This window comes from Ranitomeya variabilis, chromosome 3 (assembly GCF_051348905.1).
Source record: "Ranitomeya variabilis isolate aRanVar5 chromosome 3, aRanVar5.hap1, whole genome shotgun sequence".
In the NCBI taxonomy this organism is placed as follows: domain Eukaryota; kingdom Metazoa; phylum Chordata; class Amphibia; order Anura; family Dendrobatidae; genus Ranitomeya; species Ranitomeya variabilis.
In genome coordinates this window covers 768557313-768577898 of record NC_135234.1, presented here as the reverse complement: position 1 = coordinate 768577898, position 20586 = coordinate 768557313, and the positions used below count along the sequence as shown (strand labels likewise).

The window sequence follows — 20586 nt, the reverse complement described above, 5'->3', positions numbered from 1 at the left end:
CTAATAAGGCAGAAAAGCCCGCACATAACTGAGGGGTACAAAGTGAACATGCCCACCGATGACAATAGCTATATAGACAGCATGACCATCAAGTCTGTAACATGAGTGCGGCTCGCCCGAGTGCCTGCGCAAATGACAAACCAATAAGCAGATGCCAAGTGACATAACAGCACACATCAGCTAAGATGAAGCCAGGAGGAAATAACGGAGGGTTAAATGACGAAAAATACACTATAAAAGGAACATCCAGATGTAACTCCTAAGCAGATAGGGCCAGTACTGCCACCAAGAAGGACATGTAATACTGTCCACTACACACCCAACAGTGAACCTGGCGACTGGAGAGAATGAGGTGCATAAGCGGCAAACCTGCCTTAAATAATAACCCTTCCGTGGCCAGCCATGGGCAGAATCATGTGAGCATGAGGACCCTAATAAGTGAAAGTGCGGGCTGCGGAGACCCAACGCGTGTCGCCAGACTTGTGGCTTCGTCCGGGGTAGTAACCGCATTGCCAGCCTAATGTTTAAATAGGAAATAATCAGTTTACATTACCATGAACAGCTGTGCCTGAGCCAGATTCCCCCATGGAGTATGTGCAATCCTCATTGTACACGCCGAGCCCGGCGTGCGTCCTACTGCGCATGCGCCGGCGTCTCAGAGCGGACATACGTCATCCGCTCAGGGCTGCCTGACAGCGTGCACGCTGTGCATAGTGCGCACGCGCTGGAGTACAATGAAATGGTCACAGGAGTAAGTAAATAAGTGCTGAGTTATACCGCTCTGTGCTACTGACTATGGCCGGCGTCACACTAGCGAGTTTTACGGACGTATGAGCATAAACTACGTCCGTAAAATACACATTGCACACGGCCCAATGAATCTCTATGGCCCAGCTCCTATCTGCCGTATATTACGCATCCGTAATATACGGTATGTTACAGGCATAAAAAATCCCAGCATGCTGCGTTTGTCACCGTATTGCGCCAATGAAAGTCTATGGGGGCGAGAAAAATACGGATTCCACACGTATGACTTGTGAGAAATACGCAGCGGTGTTAGGGTGCGTGTCCACGTTCAGGAAACGCTGCGTGTTTGATGCTGCGTGGGGCCGCAGCGTCAAACACGCAGCGTCCAGATGTTCCAGCATAGTGGAGGGGATTTTTTAAAATCCCGTGTCCACTATGCGTGAAAACACGCACACGGCGGCCCTGCGACTCCAGACATGCTGCGCGTCTTTTAAGATCGCAGCATGTCCGTGTTCCTTGCGGCGACGCTGCGCCACCGCAAGGAATAACACAGGGCGCTATGCGAGGGGTGCGATGATCCCGGATGTGTGCAATGAACACATCCGGCATCATCGCGTCCCAGAAGGGGGCGGGGCTTAGCGCCGAGCGGGTTTGCTGCTCCGACGATACCGCCGGCCATCCTGATCGTGGACACGTACCCTTAGAGGAAAGCCCGTAATTCAATTGCCAGCTTTTCATTTCTCCTTCCCAAACCCGACAGGATATGAGACATGATTACATACAGTAAACCATCTCATGTCTTTTTTTTGCATATTCCACACTACTAATGTTACTAGTGTGTATGTGCAAAATTTGGGTGCTGTAGCTTGTAAAATAAAGGGTTAAATGGCGGAAAAAATTGGCGTGGGCTACCGCGCAATTTTCACCGCCAGAGTGGTAAAGTGACACCATTCTAAAAACTGCACCCCTCAAGATGCTTAAAACCACATTCAAGACGTTTATTAACCCTTCAGGTGTCTCACAGCAGCAGAAGCAACATGGAAGGAAAAAATGAACATTTAACTTTTTAGTCACAAAAATGATCTTTTAGCAACAATTTTTTTTATTTTCCCAAGGGTAAAAGGAGAAACTGGACCACGAAAGTTATTGTACAATTTCTCCTGAGTACGCTGATACCTCACATGTGGGGGTAAACCACTGTTTGGGCGCACGGCAAGGCTCGGAAGGGAAGGAGCGCCATTTGACTTTTTGAATGTAAAATTAGCTCCAATCATTAGCGGACACCATGTCGCGTTTGGAGAGCCCCTGTGTGCCTAAACATTGGAGCTCCCGCACAAGTGACCCCATTTTGGAAACTAGACCTCCCAAGGAACTAATCTAGATGCATAGTGAGCACTTTAAACCCCCAAGTGCTTCACAGAAGTTTATAACGCAGAGCCAGGAAAATAAAAAATAATTTTTATTTTCTCAAAAATGATTATTTAGCCAGCATTTTTTTATTTTCCCAAGGGTAACAGGAGAAATTTGACCCCAAGAGTTGTTGTCCAGTTTCTCCTGAGTACGCTGATACCCTATATGTGGGGGGAACCACTGTTTGGGCGCATGTCGGGGCTCGGAAGGGAGAGAGCACCATTTGACTTTTTCAATGCAAGATTGGCTGGAATTAATGGTGGCGCCATGTCGCATTTGGAGACCCCCTGATGTGCCTAAACAGTGGAAACCCCTCAATTCTAACTCAAACACTAACCCCAACACGCCCCTAACCACAACCCTAACCCCAACACACCCCTAACCTAGTCTTAACCCTTACTCCAACCCTAAGGCTATGTGCCCACGTTGCGGATTTGTGTGCGGATTTTTCGCACCGTTTTTGAAAAATCGGCAGGTAAAAGGCACTGCGTTTTACCTGCGGATTTACCGCGGATTTCCAGTGTTTTTTGTGCGGATTTCACCTGCGGATTCCTATTATGGAGCAGGTGTAAAACGCTGCGGAATCCGCACAAAGAATTGACATGCTGTGGAAAATACAACGCAGTGTTTCTGCGCTGTATTTTCCGCACCATGGGCACAGCGGATTTGGTTTTCCATAGGTTTACGTGGTACTGTAAACCTGATGGAAAACTGATACGAATCCGCAGCCAAATCCGCACCGTGTGCACATAGCCTAATTCTAACCCTAATTCCAACCCTAGCCCTAATTCTAACCCTAATTGTAACCCTAGCCCTAAGTGCAACCCTAACCCTAAGTGCAACCCTAGCCCTAAGTGCAAACCTAACCCTAATTCCAACCCTAGCCCTAATTCTAGCCCTAATTCCAACCCTAGCCCTAATTCTAGCCCTAAGTGCAACCCTAGCCCTAATTCCAACCCTAGCCCTAATTCTAACCCTAATTGTAACCCTAGCCCTAAGTGCAACCCTAGCCCTAAGTGCAACCCTAAGTGCTGAGGACAGGACGGAGGGGTAGGGAACACTGACGGCGGCTGCAGATCGCCGCCGTCAGTCGGTGGGGGGCAGATCGGGGTCTCCAGCTATTGCAGTATCGGCCATGGCTGGATTGTAATATTTCACCAATTTTCATAGGTGAAATATTACAGATTGCTGATTGGCTGTTGCACTTTCAACAGCCAATCAGAGCGATCGTAGCCACGAAGGGGGGGGGGGGGCCTGTAGCACCCCTCCCCCTCCCCCTGTCGTTAACCCTTTCCCCGGCCTGCAGGGACGCGATCATTCTGTGACACAGCACAGGCGTCACAGGGCGGATTGACTTTCATGACGCCTACGCTGTGTCACAGGTCGGGAAGGGGTTAAAGGGGTGGTGGACCGAGGCTGATCCCTTTATCCGTGCACGTCCAAGAGCAGCAGCGGCATCAGGAGGACACGTACCCGCCGCATATCGCTGGCACCTGCCCCCCGGCAGCTTCTCCGGGTAAGTTCCGGGGCTGGAGGGCTCTGGGCAGGCGGTCTGGGGCGGCGCTGGATAGAGGGGGCTTTTCCTGATGGTGGTGGCGCTGCCTGGCCCTTCTGGTACCGGCGCCGATAAATTTAGTCCCCAGCTTCGGTTCTCTGCTAGGCCGCATTCTGTAACTCCGCCCCCGCTGTGACGTGTCCCAGCGGCTCCGCCCACCTTTCTGGCGCTTCTCGTACAGGACGAGAAGCGCCTCTTGTAATCTCGGCGGCCATCTTCCCTTCTCCCGCGGCCCCTCTGGGCACACACTGGCAGTTGGTCTCTGAGGTAATTTGTCTGGTCTCTGAGTGAGGTAATTTGTCTGGTCTCTGAGGTAATTTGTCGGGAGCAGCTCCCGCAGGCGTCGGCACTGTCTGGGGAGGCTCACAGCTACAGTGGGGACACAGGGTCTGGGTGAGGGGGCTTCTCTGGACCACCCTCCTCCTCCTGCTGTAACCCTCTCACTGCAGAAGTGTCCTACAGGGGACACACAGAAGGGTACAATGTCCCGACCTAAAGCATCTATACAGGCTCACTAGGCTATTGCAGCCCTTCACTTCATGTACCTCCTTGCCAGTCTGTGTTTCCTTAGGCTCAGACTTCTGCAAGGCCTGTGACCCCCCAAATTACCTCAGGAGCCTCCGCCACCACCAAGCCCAGTGTACCGAGCCCCCCTGAGTGGGCTACGACACTGTCACAATCCATGGCTTCTCTGGCCAAAGTGATTGAGTCCCTCCACGATCCCTCCAGGGGTCGGAGTATGCGCAGGTCTGACATAAATGGATCCTCTCCCTATGGGAGCAGTCGATCAGTAGGTGTCAGCCCTCTAGAAACCTACCGGTGTCTAGGAAAAGGATCAGCAGCACGTCCCCAGAGCGTTCACGTGCATTCTTGTTGGCGAGTTACGCTTCTCGCTCTCCCTCCCCAGGGGTCAGTAACTACCGCGATTCTGAGTACGAATCGGGCGGCCCCTTGGACTTGGATTCACAAGACTTCCAGGTGCTCGCATAGGCAGCACATATACTAAAATTGGAACGATACAGAGAAGATTATCATGGCCCCTGCGCAAGGTTGACACGCAAATTCGTGAAGCGTTCCATAAAAATGGTGGATTCGCTGATGGAGGAGGTCAATCTGACACATTGAAGAGAAATCTGATTCCGTTCCGGATCAAGCTGCATCCTTTAAGAGGACTAAACACCCCCATAAGACTTTTGCAGTCCACCCTGAGTTTACGGCCATACGCAATCGTTACAGGGAGCGACCGGACAAACGCTTCACAGGACAAAAGTCTCTCGAAGCGAAATATCCTTTTTCGGCTGTGCCGGGGAAGGATTGAGCTGAATCCCCTGTTGTAGACCCTCCAGTTTCTCGCCTGGCATCCAAGACCCTTTTATCCGTAACGGATGGGTCATCCTTTAAAAATCCCACAGACCATCAGATGGAACACCAGGCTCGCTCTGTTTTTTGAGGCCTCAGGCTCGGCCCTCTGCCCTTCAGTCGCTGCAGAATGGGTTTCTAAGGCGATAGTCTTCTGGGCAGATACCCTGGCCAAATCCATTCAGAGCGGTAATTATCTCCTCTGAAGCAGTCAAATTTTGTGGCCTGGACATTACCTGGTACACGCATTTTGGTTGCAGCTGGCTGTTCTGCTCTATTGGCAGCGAACGCAGTCACGATCAGCAGAGCATTATGCTCAGAGAGTGGAAAGTGGACTCTGCATAAAAAAAAAAAGTCCTTGATATCTCTGCCTTTCCAGAGTGGTCGCCTATTTGGTAAGAACATGGATCAGCTTATTTCTGATGCCACGGGAGGAAAGAGTAAATTTCTTCCCCAGCAGAGGCTTAGGTGTCTTTTTCGGAGACATCAACAATTTCGTTTCCGATCCCTTTGCTCCAACCCGGGCTGGTCCACCGTCGCTACCTTCCCCGGGTCAGGGCACTCCCCCACACAGGGACATAGGTTCTCAAGTCTCCTACAGACCTAGTCGACACTGGTCTTGCCCTAAACAGTTGAGATCTAAGGGATCTAGGTCTCAGAGATTTTCCGCCGCTGACTCCTGGCATCGTCTGGTCGACACCGGCAGGGTGGGCGGCCGCCTACTTCTATTCAGTCAGGCCTGGCTGTCCGTATTTTACAAGACCTCAAACTTCTAAACAAGTTTGTCAAGGTTTGTCATTTTCGCATGGAATCTCTGCATTCAGTCTTCGCTTCTATGGAAGAGGGAATGTTTTTTTGGCATCCATCGACATCCAAGATGCTTACCTACATATCCCGATCTTTCATCCGCCACTAGAGATTCCTGCGCTTCGCCATTCACGACCAGCATTTCCCATTTTGAGTCACTCCGCAAGACTGGGTCATTACCCCGGTTCCGGGAAATGAGAAGTTCAAGGGTTTCTAGTCGAATCTATTTGTGGTCCCAAAAGAGGATGGTACAGCCAGGGCCATCCTGGACCTAAAGCTTCTGAACAATTCTGTCAGAGTACGGCATTTGAGGATGGAGTCTCCCTCTCTCCAAGGGTTCCTGCACTTCGCCATCCGCGAAGAACATTTTCAGTTTAGCCTTGCCCTTCGGCCTTGCTACCGCCCCCAGGGTATGCTCAAAGGTCATGGCGGCAGTCATGTCCAGTCTACATTCTCAGGGCCTGGTCGTCTTGCTAGCCCTTCAGCAAGTGGCCTGAGCACTTTGTCAACCATCTGTTCGTTCCATCCGCCTTGGCATGAGGGACAACATGCGCTTTGGACGCATGTGACAGGAGCCTCTTCTCCCTCGTCAACATACTGCCCAGGGTAAATGGTCTCCTCAGAGGAGTGTTCTCTTCCCATCTACTGTATGTGCTGGAGATCCGAGCGATCTGGCTGTTCCTGCGGCGGTTCCATCGTCTCCTGACAGGCTGTCCCATCCGAATTCAATCAGACAATGCCATGGCCATGGCTTACAGAGGGGTCATCTGCAGCAAAGCGCGAGGTGGAACACATCCTTCACTAGGCCAATAGAAACCACTCCGTTATCTCGGCTGTTAACTCCTGAGCATGGAAAACTGGGCTGCGGACTTCCTCAGCTGTCAAGGCCTGCCCTCGGGAGAGTGGTCTCTTAATCCGGAAATTTTCCAGCAGACCTATCTTCACTAGAGGACACCAGACGTGGATCTGAATGCCAAGATGCTTGAGTTTGTAGCTCGATTACGGGACCTGAGAGCCATCGGGTGGACGCGCTCGTCCTTCCGTGGAGTCAGTTTAGTCTTCCCTACATGTTTTCCCCCATTGCTTTTGATTCCGAAGGCCTTCAGGAAGATCAAAGCAGAGGGAGTACCGGTGATCCCAGTTGCTCCTGACTGGCCACGCCGAGCGTGGTACGCAGAATTAGTGCAGCTTGTCAGACATCCCTTTGCAATCACCAGATCGACCAGACCTGCCTTTCCAGGGCCCGTTTGACACCAGAACTCAGGGCCCTGAGTTTGTGGGCTTGGCCGTTGACTCCTGGGTCCTAACCGTAGCTGGTTTCTCCCATGAGGTAGTTTCCACCATGATTAATGCTCTGAAGCCGGTGTCAGTACGCATCAGAAGCTGGTGTTAGTACGCATCTATCATCGGACCTGGAAAGCCTTTTTTGAATTCCTTCAGTCCGGTCTGTACTCGGGCCTAGCGCCGAGCTCCCTCAAAGGGTGGGTCTGCCTTGTCCTTATTGTTTCAGAATAAAGTCTCTTCCAAACCGCAGGTGAGAACTTTCTTTCTGGGAGTCTCTTGTGTGGTACCTCTACATAGCGCCCTTAGACGCCTGGGACCTTAACTTGGTCCTAGGTGTCCTATAGGAATCTCCCTTCGAACCGTTACAGGTTGTCTCTCCTACCTCTCATGGAAGGTCGCCTTCCTAGTCACGGTAACATCAATCAGAAGGATCTCGGAGCTAGTTGCTCTCTCCTGCCAAGCGCCTTTTCTGACTTCAGACACAAGGTAGTCCTCAGGTTGTCCCTGCCCTTCCTTCCAAAAGTGGTGTAGCTGTTTCACCTTATCAAGGATATTGTCCTACCCTCGTTTTGCCCAGCACCGGTGCATCGTGTGGAGAAAGCTTTCCACTCTTCGGATCTTGTGAGGGCTCTCAGAAGGTACGTGTCTAAGACGGTGCCTTTTTGCCAGACGGACGCCCTGTTCGTGCTCTCGAAGGGGCACCGGAAGGGATCGACCGCTTCTAAGTCAGGAATAGCCACATGGATTCGGTCGGCTATTCGAGAAGCTTAATGCGGGGATCAAGGCACACTCCACTCGGTCGGTAGGTGCTTCATGGGCCATTCGGCATCAAGAGTCTGCGGAGCAGGTTTGTAAAGTGGCGACCTGGTCTAGCCTGCACACTTTCTCAAAGCATTATGATGTCCATAGATGCTGGGAGTTTACTCTGTTATTTCCCACCCAGGGACTGCTTTGGAACTTCCGACGGCCCTGTGTCCTCCAATGTGGCGAAGGAGAAACGGGGATTTTTATGTACTCCTCGTAAAAAACCTTTTCTCCGAGCCACTCATTGGGGGACACAGCACCCACGGTGTTGGACTGAAGGCTGCTATTGTTTTTCTGATTTAACATGATGTACCTATTCTTGATGATAATAATCCTACTGCTTGGTCACTAAACTGGTTTGGGCTGGAGCCAGTGGGTGGTGTATATTGTAGAGGAGGAGCTAGCTTTTTTTGTATTCACTTAGTGTCAGCCTCCTAGTGGTAGCAGCATAACACCCACGGTCCTGTGTCGCCCAATGAGTGGCTCGGAAAAAAGGATTTTACGGTGAGTACACAAAAATCCCTGTTTTGATCATGTGATGGGGTCTATCACAGTGATCAAAATGAAACAATAGGAGAAATCTTTTTTCCTGGAAGAAGATGATGAGGGGCGGGTGCCGGAGCCCGAGGTACCAGGGGCGGATCCCATTTCTCTCTCCTCTGATGTGTTAGATCATAGAGGAGAGAGAAATAAATGGAAAATCTGCCTTTTTTTTTTTGCCATTAATCGGAGAATAAACCGACCCTAATCATGTTCTCCGGAGTATCAGCTACCCCCGGTAGCAGAGACCCTAGAGATTTTCCAAAACTGGGAAGCGCTATAACCTTATTTCTCAGCGCTGTTCAAAAGGCGTATAGACGGTCGTTAAGGGGTTAAGCAACTGTGCACACCTCGCTTGTAAAAGTCAACAGGTTGCTCCAAAAGACACGTTGTGACTTCGGAAATCAGAGTCTCATTATCTGGATAACTTAATTGTTGGAAAGAGGTGGAAGTCTGGTGAATAAAGGGATGTCGTAGAATTTTAGGCCACAGGATCGCGTGTTGTGAACTGGTGCATTGTCTTGCAAAAAGCTGACATCTTCGGTGAGCATTCCACGGCTCTTGGTTTTGATGGCCTCCTGCAATTTCCGCAGCAGTGAAGCACAGTATTCCCCAGTGATCATGGTACCCTTTGCTAGAGAATCCATCAATACTACTCTGTGCTGGTCCCAAATACTGTGAGCATGACCTTGCCTGCCAAGGGTTGGGCACGTGCCTTCTTTGGAGGTGAGTCATGATGCTTCCATTACATCTACTGGACTTTAGTCTCAGGATCCTAGTGATGGATCCAGCTTTCATCCTGTGTAATCAATCTGTTGATAAAATCCTCCTGGCCTCCACGGCACATTGTCAATAAAGCCTGAGAGCGTTAGACTCGTTCCTGCTTCTGGAAAGGTGTGAACAGCCGGGGAACCCAGCGAGCAGATACCTTATGTATGTGAAGATGGTCTTGGATGATTTTTTCCATGGACACCACACTAATCTTGACATTTTGGGCTAGGTGGCGAATGGTTATGCGGCGATTTTCCAAAAGGGCGCCCTCCACTTGCTGGATGATGTGTTCATCAATAGCAAAGTGGGGTCGCCCTGGAATTGGAGCTGTTTGCACCGAAGCCCGACCACATCTGAATTGACGATGCCAGTTCTTGACTACGTGTAACATATTATCCCTTTTAAAAAGATTTTTAAATTTTTATTAATGATATATTAAAAATACCACTTCCCAGTGAAAACGAAAAAAAAAAAATTGATAATATACAGATCTACTGGGTGCACCTGCCCTCAACCAATGACACTACGCTCCCCTACTATCCCTACCTAACAGTGGAGGTTGGCACCCTGATAGATAATTTGGCGCCCCCACTCCGCGACGGCTGATAACCTACTGGCCCTATTAAGGACCTAGCCGGCTAAAGGAGGGAAAACATGGAGCAATTGGCAGAAATGAAGAAAGCGTAGGAGAGCTAAACTGAGGTGCACACCAGTATTATAAACTTTCTTTATCAAAGCCCAGAATTTGGGACAATGACACTACCATGGACATATACTTAAAACATGTAAGACATTACACACATGAATAAATATTGTTTTTATCTTTAGATAAATATGTCAGTTCTATTGCACAGCCTAAACAAATAAACAGCTATGTGCATAGAGGGTAGAAAATCAGCAGGAAAGACATAAATGCCAAATGACCTGGTTCGGTCCAAATTTAAGCCTGTGCATAACAGCACTCCCCTGTCAGCATTGGGTTAAATCAGATCATGTCTCAACACTGTGGTACACCTGAGACCATTTTCCATTACCCGTATATACAAAAATAGCCAGGGGTAAGTATCTATGTTTACACCCATTGGGGCGTATCGTGGACAGCTAAGTGTTTTTGTGTGGGGGACAATACCCCTTGTTACTGGCTGCCTCTAAAATCATTTATTGGTCCACTGCATTGTGTGTAAACATAGATACTTACCCCTGGCTATTTTTGTATATACGGGTAATGGAAAATGGTCTCAGGTGTACCACAGTGTTGAGACATGATCTGATTTAACCCAATGCTGACAGGGGAGTGCTGTTATGCACAGGCTTAAATTTGGACCGAACCAGGTCATTTGGCATTTATGTCTTTCCTGCTGATTTTCTACCCTCTATGCACATAGCTGTTTATTTGTTTAGGCTGTGCAATAGAACTGACATATTTATCTAAAGATAAAAACAATATTTATTCATGTGTGTAATGTCTTACATGTTTTAAGTATATGTCCATGGTAGTGTCATTGTCCCAAATTCTGGGCTTTGATAAGGAAAGTTTATAATACTGGTGTGCACCTCAGTTTAGCTCTCCTACGCTTTCTTCATTTCTGCCAATTGCTCCATGTTTTCCCTCCTTTAGCCGGCTAGGTCCTTAATAGGGCCAGTAGGTTACCAGCCGTCGCGGAGTGGGGGCGCCAAATTATCTATCGGGGTGCCAACCTCCACTGTTAGGTAGGGATAGTAGGGGAGCGTAGTGTCATTGGTTGAGGGCAGGTGCACCCAGTAGATCTGTATATTATCAATTTTTTTTTTTTCGTTTTCACTGGGAAGTGGTATTTTTAATATATCATTAATAAAAATTTAAAAATCTTTTTAAAAGGGATAATATGTTACACGAGTTTTGAATTTCCTTTCAACAATCCTGTTTTCATGTGTTTATTGCAGTTCTTGACTACGTAATATGATGGGAATCATCACCTTTCATCTCATCGAACGTCTCTTTGGTGTGCGGCCTTTCAATAAAGGAACTTGATGACGGCTCGGAATCCACTGGGTCCATTATCAAACTTCACACCACTCCAGCACCTGTAACATCAACACCGTTATCAGGTCTGAGTGGCAAATTGGCACAAAATCTACAGAGACTTGTATCATTACACATGTGCAGTGTCATCGTCCTGTGATAAATAGAAGTGGGTCAGGGAAAATCTTTAATGAACGCCCCTCGTATCTGTGAATCCAGATTTGGGGTAAGATTAAACAATTACAAGACAGGATCTTCAGCCTAAAAGATGTAATAGAGCTGTGTAGCTGGAAATCCAGCTCTGTGGTGAGTTGAAGCAGTTACTAGACAGCAAGATGGAGGTCATTGTACAGAGCCATATACCTGGAAATCCAGCTATTAGGTGAGATTAAACACTAGAAAGCAGCAGCATGGAGTAAATTATAGAGCAATACTGAGCAATATAGCTGTGAGTCCAACTAGGGTGAGACTAAACACTTACTAGAAGACGGGCCTCTCGCTGATCTCCGCATAGCCTTCAATAGGCAGCTATCCTGTAATCCCTCAGTGAGCCGGCACTCAGTCTTGTAATGAGTAGGATGATGCACCTTTTTTTCACAGTCACAGATGCACAGTTTTTCAGGGTGAAAAATATATGTGTGTGTGTATGTATATATATATATATATATATATATATAGATAGATAGATAGATAGATAGATTTTTTTTTTTTTTTCCATTTATATATTGAAATCTGCTTCCTTTGCAGAAGTAAAAGATGAGCGGACGAGCCAGATCCCGGGCCCGCGGCCGAGCTCGTGGGCAGGAGCAGGCCCCACAAAGACCACCTGGACAGGTTTTGTACCCCACTCATTAACCCTTTTAGTAATTCCTGCTGCTTTTTCATAATGGAGGCGCTTCAAGCGGTTTCTTTTTTTCCCACAATGCATTGCATTGTTCTCTAATCCTGCAGAGGCAGCAGAATTATGGGAATCTGGGTCCAATTTTTTTTTTCCTTACTATATTATTGAATAACTCTCGAATTTACAGGTACAGCAGACCCAAGGACCCCAGCCAACAGTCAGACCACCGCAGCCCCAAGGACCCCAGCCAGCAGTCAGACCACCGCAGCCCCAAGGACCCCAGCCAGCAGTCAGACCACCGCAGCCCCAAGGACCCCAGCCAGCAGTCAGACCACCGCAGCCCCAAGGCGCCTGGGCAGCAGTCAGACCACCGCAGCCCTAAGGCGCCTGGGCAGCAGTCAGACCACCGCAGCCCCAAGGCCCCCGGCCAGCAGTGAGAGCACAGCAGCCTCAATCCTGGCCGGCACTCGGACCACAGCAGCCCCAAGACCCCCGGCCAGCAGCAGTCAGACCTCAGCAGCCAGCACCTGAGCCTTTGTTGGTCGGAAGAGGGCGCCAGAGAGGCCCGCCGGCAGCGGCAGCAGAGAGACCAGCGCCCGAGGGTAAGTGTCCTTAATGTTCCAGGGTTAAGTGCGAAATCTGACTGAGAGGCTTGTCCGTGTGTCATGAATCGGAGGTGTTTGGTTGCCCCCAGTTCTTCATCAGGGATTTATTTATATCCCAGTTCCGGTTTGGAACTTGCAGCTCTTTGCCCCCCCCTTACCCTCAGGTTAGTCAGGGAACTACACCTAGGATAATTAGTCACCAGAAAGGCTGCCTGCTCGTGTACTGACTATCGGGCACGCTGCAGTGAGGGCGTTATACCTATTCCCAGTCACAGGCAGGAAATCAACTTATAAGACCCTTTCCGTCACTGCCCGCTTTGCTCAACAAGCTCAAAACGCTTCGCTGCCACCAGCTCCTATTACTATGATTAATAGTGGGTTGGCTTCTGACCTGATCAGTAGCAATGGCTTAGGTTGGAGGACTAGGGGTACGTTTAGAGCAAGGAGAACAACACAAGTAAATATTATATCTTTTACTCCAAGAAAGATTAGGCAGTGTTTACAAAGAGTATAAAAACGATATTACAAGATGAGGCAATTATAGTATGTACAGAACGATTACAAAATAAAAAGGATTAAGGATGAAAAGCACTTACAGTTCACGCATATCATGGCTGCCATGGGGCGAAGGAAGTGACATCCCAATGCATCAGGCTGGTTGCTGAGCCTCCTGTAGCAGGCTTCCTAGGCAAAAGACCACCTCTCAACTCAGCTGGTCAATGTTATGCCCTGTGCTTCATGACCACACTGATTGGGCGAAGCTATGACATGCACTCCCTTCTGGAAGTTATGAAAAACGTTACATCGGCCATAACTCAGGGTGGGAACCTCGTAGAAGGGCGCCAAAACAGTCATTCTCCCAAGCATGAGATTGCCGTTCATTTAAGTCCAAACATGACTTGGCTATGTGACTTGAGTAAGCAGTAATGCATTTCTCAGGTTCTGCTAGGCACTGAGCTTTGAAAACTCATGGGAGGGTAGCTCTACTGATGCACATTCCAAAAATGTAAGATTCCCCCTACCCCACTTAATCAATGCCATTATATTTGGTCTTAAAATGAACACTGTACTAGATAAAGAGATGGCCATGAGGCTGTAGGCTGCTTTCAACCAGTTCAGCGCCATAAAAGTAACCAGCGAGACTGCTAGCACACTGGTTTCACACATTACAGCTGAACAGCAGGGGAGAGGGAGAAGTGGACTTACATACGCAGCTGTGAAGGGGGGATCAGGGCTGGAGCCTGCTAGTACAAAGCCAAAGAGATGTAGCAGAGCTGTGTAGGCGTACATATTCATGACACCGTGATTTTAGGAATGTGCAAGGGCAAAATATTACAAAACCTCAAAATCCCGCAAAACATAAGTGGAATAGATGATGTGCATCATTTACGGGACCGATGCAGCCAATCACTGGCCACAGCAGTTACGTGGTGTACATGTAAGCTTCACTACTGAGGCCAGTGATTGTCTGCAGTCATCACATGGATGGTGGCTGAGATTTAGCTGCAGGATGACGGGGAATATCACCACTGAGTTGTGCGGGCTTTTCTTTGTTTATTTTTATATCTTTTTTTTTTCCTGTCACGATTCACACCGTGACTGTCAAGATCCCTTAGCCGCTGCCTACAATATGTCACGGATTGGGGTGACTTTAGACCAGCAGACGGCTATCACATGTGCAGGGGGGCTTATCCTAGTTATCCCTCCACTGCCACAATGTGATGAAAAAAAAACACACACAAGGCTATTGACCTCTTGTTTACAGCAGGGGCTTATTTTAGGTATCCCACTGCTCTTCAATATACCATGAACTGCAGGGATTTGTGTATCCCGCTTACAGTTCCACTTAAACCTTGCAGCTCTCTGGCGCCCCCCTTTTGTCAGGTCAGATTAGGTACTGCACCTAGGGTGATTATTCGCCAGAAAGGCTGCCTGCTATGTACTGGCTATTGGGCGCACTGCAGCAACGCGATAACTACTCCCACTCAGGCAGGAACAATAATTATCAAGCCGCAGTCGCTACAGTGACCCCCAAAAGCCTGCACACGGTCGCTGCCACCAGCTCCGATTGAACGGGTCTGGAGCTAACCCAAACAGTAGCGTAATTCCCTTCAGAGACAGGGTACGGTTTAGAGCATGGAGAAATAACTGGCATGAAATAATATACCCATAAAGTTTATGCAGTGTTTATCAAAATATTTTACAAAGATGTTACAAATGAGACAATTGCAAATATGTACAAGGTAATTATAAAAATAAAAGGATTAAATGAAGAAAAGGTAACACTCACATATTCTCAGATCATTGCATTTGCAGGCAACAGGCTAGGAGAGCTTTCCATCTATCCCAGTGCATTGGCACTCGCAGTCTGGTCGCTTCAGGTAAAAACTCACAACTCCCCCCCTGGAAGCCTGCCATCAACTTTATAACCTACAGCCTGTGACCTCACAGAAAGGGCTGTGTTGAGATCGCCCGCCTCTTTCTTCAGTGTAACTAAATGTCCCCTAAAGATATCTAATGCTGGTATCTTCGCTACAGGACATGTCAGAATCATATCATACCCAGCATTCATCTCAGATTACCGTGGGCTTTCTAATGAGATCAAATATGTCCTGTTATGTACAGAGCAATCACTACTTCTTCCCCCGATGGAGTTAGACGACTGTGTTTAGAGTGATGGGTAGATGTTTCGATGGAGATCAAGAATATGTATTTATCATTCTACTATCCCAAATAGTTTGTCTAATATCTCACAATAACAGAACAAAGGACCGCATGGTTCTAGAAGTTTCTCTAACAGTTCCTGCTAGTACCAATTTCCCTTGCAGCTATGCCAGTCGTAAATACCTTTCTTCAATAAAACTCCCCTCTCACATACATTGGCAAGGCAGCTCTTGGCTGAATGAAAGGGAAGGGGGTTTTTTAACCCACAGCATGCTAGCAACAGAACTAAACTTATATGATATTTCATACCATATCGTGACACCTCCCCCTTTTTGCGTGCGCTACGGCGGCAGAACCTCTCGGTATACCTCCATGCGCACCTCCGTGGGTTCACCCTGGCGGGACAGTCCATCTGCATTCCCATGCTCCCTGCCCGCTTTGTGTTCAATGGTGAAGTCAAATTGCTGAAGGGCAAGGCTCCAGCGTAGCAACCTGCCGTTGGTTCCACACATGGTGCTTAGCCAGCGCAGAGGGTTGTGGTCGGTCACCACCGTGAAGGTGCGACCGTACAAGTAGGGCTGCAAGCGCTGCAGGGCCCAGACTATGGCCAGGCACTCCTTCTCGATGGTGGAGTAGGCCACTTCCCTCGGCAAAAGTTTCCGGCTCAGGTACAACACGGGGTGCTCTTGGTCCTCCGAGTCAACCTGGCTGAGCACAGCACCAAGGCCAAACTCGCTGGCGTCGGTCTGTACCAAGAACGGTCGACTGCTGTCGACTGCTTTCAACACAGGGGCGTTGCACAGTGCTGTTTTCAACGCCTGGAAGGCCCCCTCACAGCCATCTGTCCAGTTGACGATGTGGGGTAGCTTCTTCCTGGTGAGGTCCGTCAAAGGTTTTGCCAGGCTACTATAGTGCTGCACGAAGCGCCTATAGTACCCTGCAGTGCCCAGGAAGGACATCACATGTTTCTTGGTCCTGGGAGTGGGCCAGTTCACGATCACGCCCACTTTGTCAGGCTCTGGTTTTAGGGTGTTTCCGCCTACCCGGTGCCCCAGGTAGTGAACCTCCCTCATGCCCATCTGGCACTTTCCCGGCTTGATAGTCAGTCCTGCTCGGTGAATTCGCCCGAGCACCTCCTCGAGATGCTGCAGGTGTTCATCCCAGGAGGGACTGAAGATGGCAATGTCATCTAAGTACGCCACAGCATACTTCTCCAGTCCCTGAAGCAGGAGATTGACCATCCGCTGGAAAGTGGCAGGGGCATTCTTCATGCCGAAGGGCATGACCGTGGACTCGTACAGTCCAAAGGGTGTGATAAAGGCGGACTTCTCCTGCGCCTCGGGGCTCAGGGGAATCTGCCAGTATCCGCGACTCAGATCCATTATTGTCAGGTATTTTGCGCCAGCTAACTTCTCAAGCAGCTCCTCGATGCGCGGCATTGGGTGCGCGTCAGAGGCTGTAATGGCGTTGAGCCCCCTGTAGTCCACGCAGAACCGGGTGGTCCGGTCCTTCTTTGGCACGAGAACTACCGGTGAGGCCCACGCGCTCTTTGACCGTCGAATCACCCCCAGCTGTAACATCTCATCGATCTCCTGGCGCATAATCTGCTGCACCTGGTCAGAGATTCGATAGGGTGTTCGCCGTAGTGGGGCGTGATTCCCGGTGTCCACCTCGTGGACCGCTAACTCAGTCCTTCCAGGCCGGTTGGAGAACACGACCCGGAAGGGTTCCAGTGTGGTTTGCAACTGCAACCGCTGTGGTTCATCTAGCGAGGCGCTTACCTCCACGTCCTCAATGGACCCACGGGCCTTGGCTTGGGCCAGCATGTCCAGGAGGGTGTCTTCCTCCCCGTCTTCGGGTGCGCTGCAGACCGGTAGGACGAAAGGTTCACGTTCGTGATGAGCCTTCATCATGTTGACGTGAAAGGCCTTTCGCCTACCCCGAGTGTGGTCAAGCGTGACCACGTAGGTGACCGGGTTGAGCTGTTGGTGGACGACGTACGGGCCCTCCCAGGCTGCCTGAAGCTTATCCGTTGGTACAGGAACCAGCACCCACACCTTTTGACCCACGTGGTAGGTCCGCTCCCGGGCGTTCTGGTCGTACCAGTGCTTCTGATCAGCCTGAGCCTGCGTCATGTTGTCATGCACCAACTGCGTCAAGGTCTGCATCTTGTCACGGAAGCGCATGACATACTCCACTATGGACACTTCAGAAGGGTTCGGCTCCTCTTCCCAGGATTCTCTTACCAACCCAAGGGGTCCCCGGACTCGCCTGCCGTACAGGAGCTCGAAGGGGGAGAACCCCGTCGAGGCCTGCGGAACCTCTCGGTAAGCGAATAGCAGGTGTGGGAGGTACCGCTCCAGGCGCGCCCTTGTGTCTCAACCAGCATGCGTAGCATCTGTTTGAGGGTACCATTGAAGTGTTCACACAAGCCATTGGTCTGTGGGTGATACGCACTCGATACCAGGTGCTTCACCTGCATTTTCTTACAGAGAGCCTCCATTAGGTGAGACATAAATTGGGTCCCTCGATCAGTAAGCATTTCCCTGGGAAATCCTACACGTGAAAAGATGGCCAACAGGGCATCCGCCACCTTATCTGCCCTAGTTGATGACAGAGCTACTGCCTCTGGGTACCGGGTAGCGTAGTCTACCACAGTAAGAATAAATCGCTTTCCAGAGCTGCTGGAGACGGCCAGCGGGCCCACAATGTCCACCGCAATCCTCTGGAAAGGCTCCTCTATCACTGGCAAAGGGATCAGGGGAGCCTTAAGAGCAGGCCCCGCCTTCCCCACTCTTTGACAGGTGACACAGGAGCGGCAGTAGTTTGACACATCTGTCCCCATCTTAGGCCAATAGAAGTGTTGAGACAGCCGGGCCTTAGTTTTGCTGATCCCCAAGTGTCCAGCTAGCGGGATCTCATGGGCAATCCGCAACAACTCACCCCGGAATTGCTGTGGGACGACCAGCTGTCTTTCCCTCAACCACTCCTTTTGTGATTCTCCGGGTACTGTCTCCCGGTACAACCTTCCTCCTTCCCAGAACACCTTCTCCTTATCAGTTTCGGAGAATGACGTCCCGGCGAGTTGTCTCAAACTCTCTAGGCTCGCATCTGCGTGCAGAGCGGCCTGAAACTCCTGGCTAGGGGAAGCCAGAAGTGACGTCAGGGTCCCTTCCCCACGGGAGCCCTCTGGGACCTGCTCTGGGTCCACCTCTGGTTCAGTCACACTGATGACTGAGGAGGGTCCGGAAGGCAGACAGTTATCTGCGTTTCGGGCACTCTGACTGCGGGTGACAGCAGCTACGTAGGCTGTCTCCCCGGGGGTTTCTACAGACCCATCAGCCGACGCTGCTACGGGTTCTACCTCCCCGTCCACCCCCATTACCTCAGGAGCATTGCTACTTATGGGCCAGTTACCTTCCTCGGTGGCACTGGTCAATTGCATGGCATCACCTTCCTCACGGTTCCCATGTATCTCCCCATTTCTCGTAGCACCGACACTTGCCCCTGCTAGGGGTTCCTCAGCCGTCTCACTCCGCAGAGCGACGGGGCTGAGCACTCCTGTACCTATGGACACATCAACTTTCATAGAAACATCATTATCAGATACAGTTGGCACAGGTACAACATTTCCACTATCAATCCTAGGGAAAAAATGGTTATCAGATGCAATATTACAAGATAAAGCATGGTCAGGTAACACATGCGACTTCCCATCATCATCATCATCATCACCAGGGTTAACTTTACCCTCATTAGTAGATTGGGGAGGAGGGTCATCCACGAAGTATGCAACCAACCTCCCCAAATCAGTCCCCAACAAAACATCAGTGGGCAAATTATCAGACAGCCCCACTTCCTTCACCCCGCTCCCAGCACCCCAATCAATAAAAACCCGGGCCATCGGTAAGGGACAGCTGATGCCCCCAATCCCAGTGACAGTTAGGGTTTTCCCCGGAATGATTTCTTCAGGGGCCGCCAGTTCGGGTCGGATGAGGGTTTGTTCAGCCCCGGTGTCCTTGAGGCCTGTAGCAACACGACCTCCCACAGTGACGGGCTGTACGTTGTCACACACCCTCCCAGCCACACCACCCACCAAAAGAACTGCTGCATTAGGCCCTGGGGCCTGGGATGAGGGGTTCTTCTGCTTGGCTGGACATCGGTGACTGAGGTGTCCAGTCTACCGGCAGTGGTAACACTGGCGAAGTTCGGTGGTAGGTCTGGTGCTGTTGGCCACGGGGACAGGACCTCTGGTATGTTGGCTGGCAGGGGTACTGGCGTTGGATGCAGGCTTACCCCCTCTCCAGCTGGAGGTGACTGGCTTCCGCACTTCTGATCTACGGTTGGCCTCATAGGCATCGGCAATCTGCGCTGCTTTCGTCACGTCTTTGGGTTCTTGGTCCATCACGAACTGTCGCACCTCAGTTGGGCAAAGATGGAAGAACTGGTCTTTGATCATCAGGTCTCGCAGCTGGGCAAAAGTGGTTACTGCCAGTCCTTGGGTCCACTGGTCAAAGTGGGTCCCCAGTCCATGCACCACATCACTGTAACTGTCGTGTGGGCCACGTTGGAGGGTCCTAAACTTTTTACGGTACACCTCGGGTGTAAGCTGGTACTTGGCTATCAGAGCCTGCTTGATGGCCTCATAGTCACCATCTTGTTCTTGAGGGAGGGCAGCAAACGCCTCCAGAGCTTTTCCTCTCAGCCCTGGTGTAAGGTACCGTGCCCATTCTTGTGTAGGCAGCTGGTACTGTCTGCAGGCTTTCTCAAAGGCCCGCAGAAACGTGTCCAAGTCCCCATCCTTTTCCATAACAGGAAAGTGGTCAGGCCGGGGCTTCGGTATCTGAGCGCTGCTGGGCTCACGACTGGACTGGGACGACCCCCCTGCATTTGTAGTTGGGCCATCTGCAGCTGGTACTCCCTCTCCGCTTGGGCCTCTCGCTCGGCTCGCTGGGCCTCTCGCTCGGCTCGCTGGGCCTGGGCCTCTCGCTCAGCTCTCTTGGTATTGCTGGATCAGCTGCAGATGTCGGTCCAGGTCATCTGCGGAGCATTGTTGCAGAGCCAGCTGCAGGAGGAGGTCTGCGCCCCCTTGGTTGCCAGTAGGGCCCGTATTCAGTGGTTGGACCTCTGCTGCAGCACCATGTTCGCTTGTGCTGGCATCTGCGGCTTCTGGGCTCTGTTAGTGGTCTAGAGCGGC

The 20586-nt window shown here is 50.4% G+C and overlaps 1 protein-coding gene, 1 long non-coding RNA gene and 1 other non-coding gene across 8 annotated transcripts in view; all 3 read left to right on the top strand.

The window, feature by feature from the left end:
* Positions 1-3428: 3428 nt before the first annotated feature.
* On the top strand, positions 3429-12433 carry LOC143817418 (uncharacterized). Of its 6 annotated transcripts, none has more exons than XR_013224140.1 (4): positions 3429-3673; positions 11201-11365; positions 12027-12113; positions 12308-12433. It is a non-coding gene; the product is annotated as an uncharacterized LOC143817418 (long non-coding RNA). The 6 variants fall into 6 exon arrangements; XR_013224141.1 differs by lacking the exon at positions 3429-3673 and adding an exon at positions 3720-3979; XR_013224143.1 differs by lacking the exon at positions 3429-3673 and adding an exon at positions 4085-4105.
* On the top strand, positions 4691-4797 carry LOC143764016 (U6 spliceosomal RNA). The gene has a single exon (XR_013213004.1). It is a non-coding gene; the product is annotated as a U6 spliceosomal RNA (small nuclear RNA).
* A 69-nt stretch (positions 12434-12502) lies between the features above and the next one.
* Positions 12503-20586, top strand: part of LOC143817819 (piwi-like protein 1) — a gene marked incomplete at its 5' end in the record, with an annotated part of 92700 nt that continues 84616 nt past the window's right edge. Inside the window, one exon of the mRNA XM_077299284.1 lies at positions 12503-12722. Coding sequence (XP_077155399.1) covers positions 12503-12722 — 220 coding nt within the window. The remainder of the gene's footprint in view (positions 12723-20586) is intronic.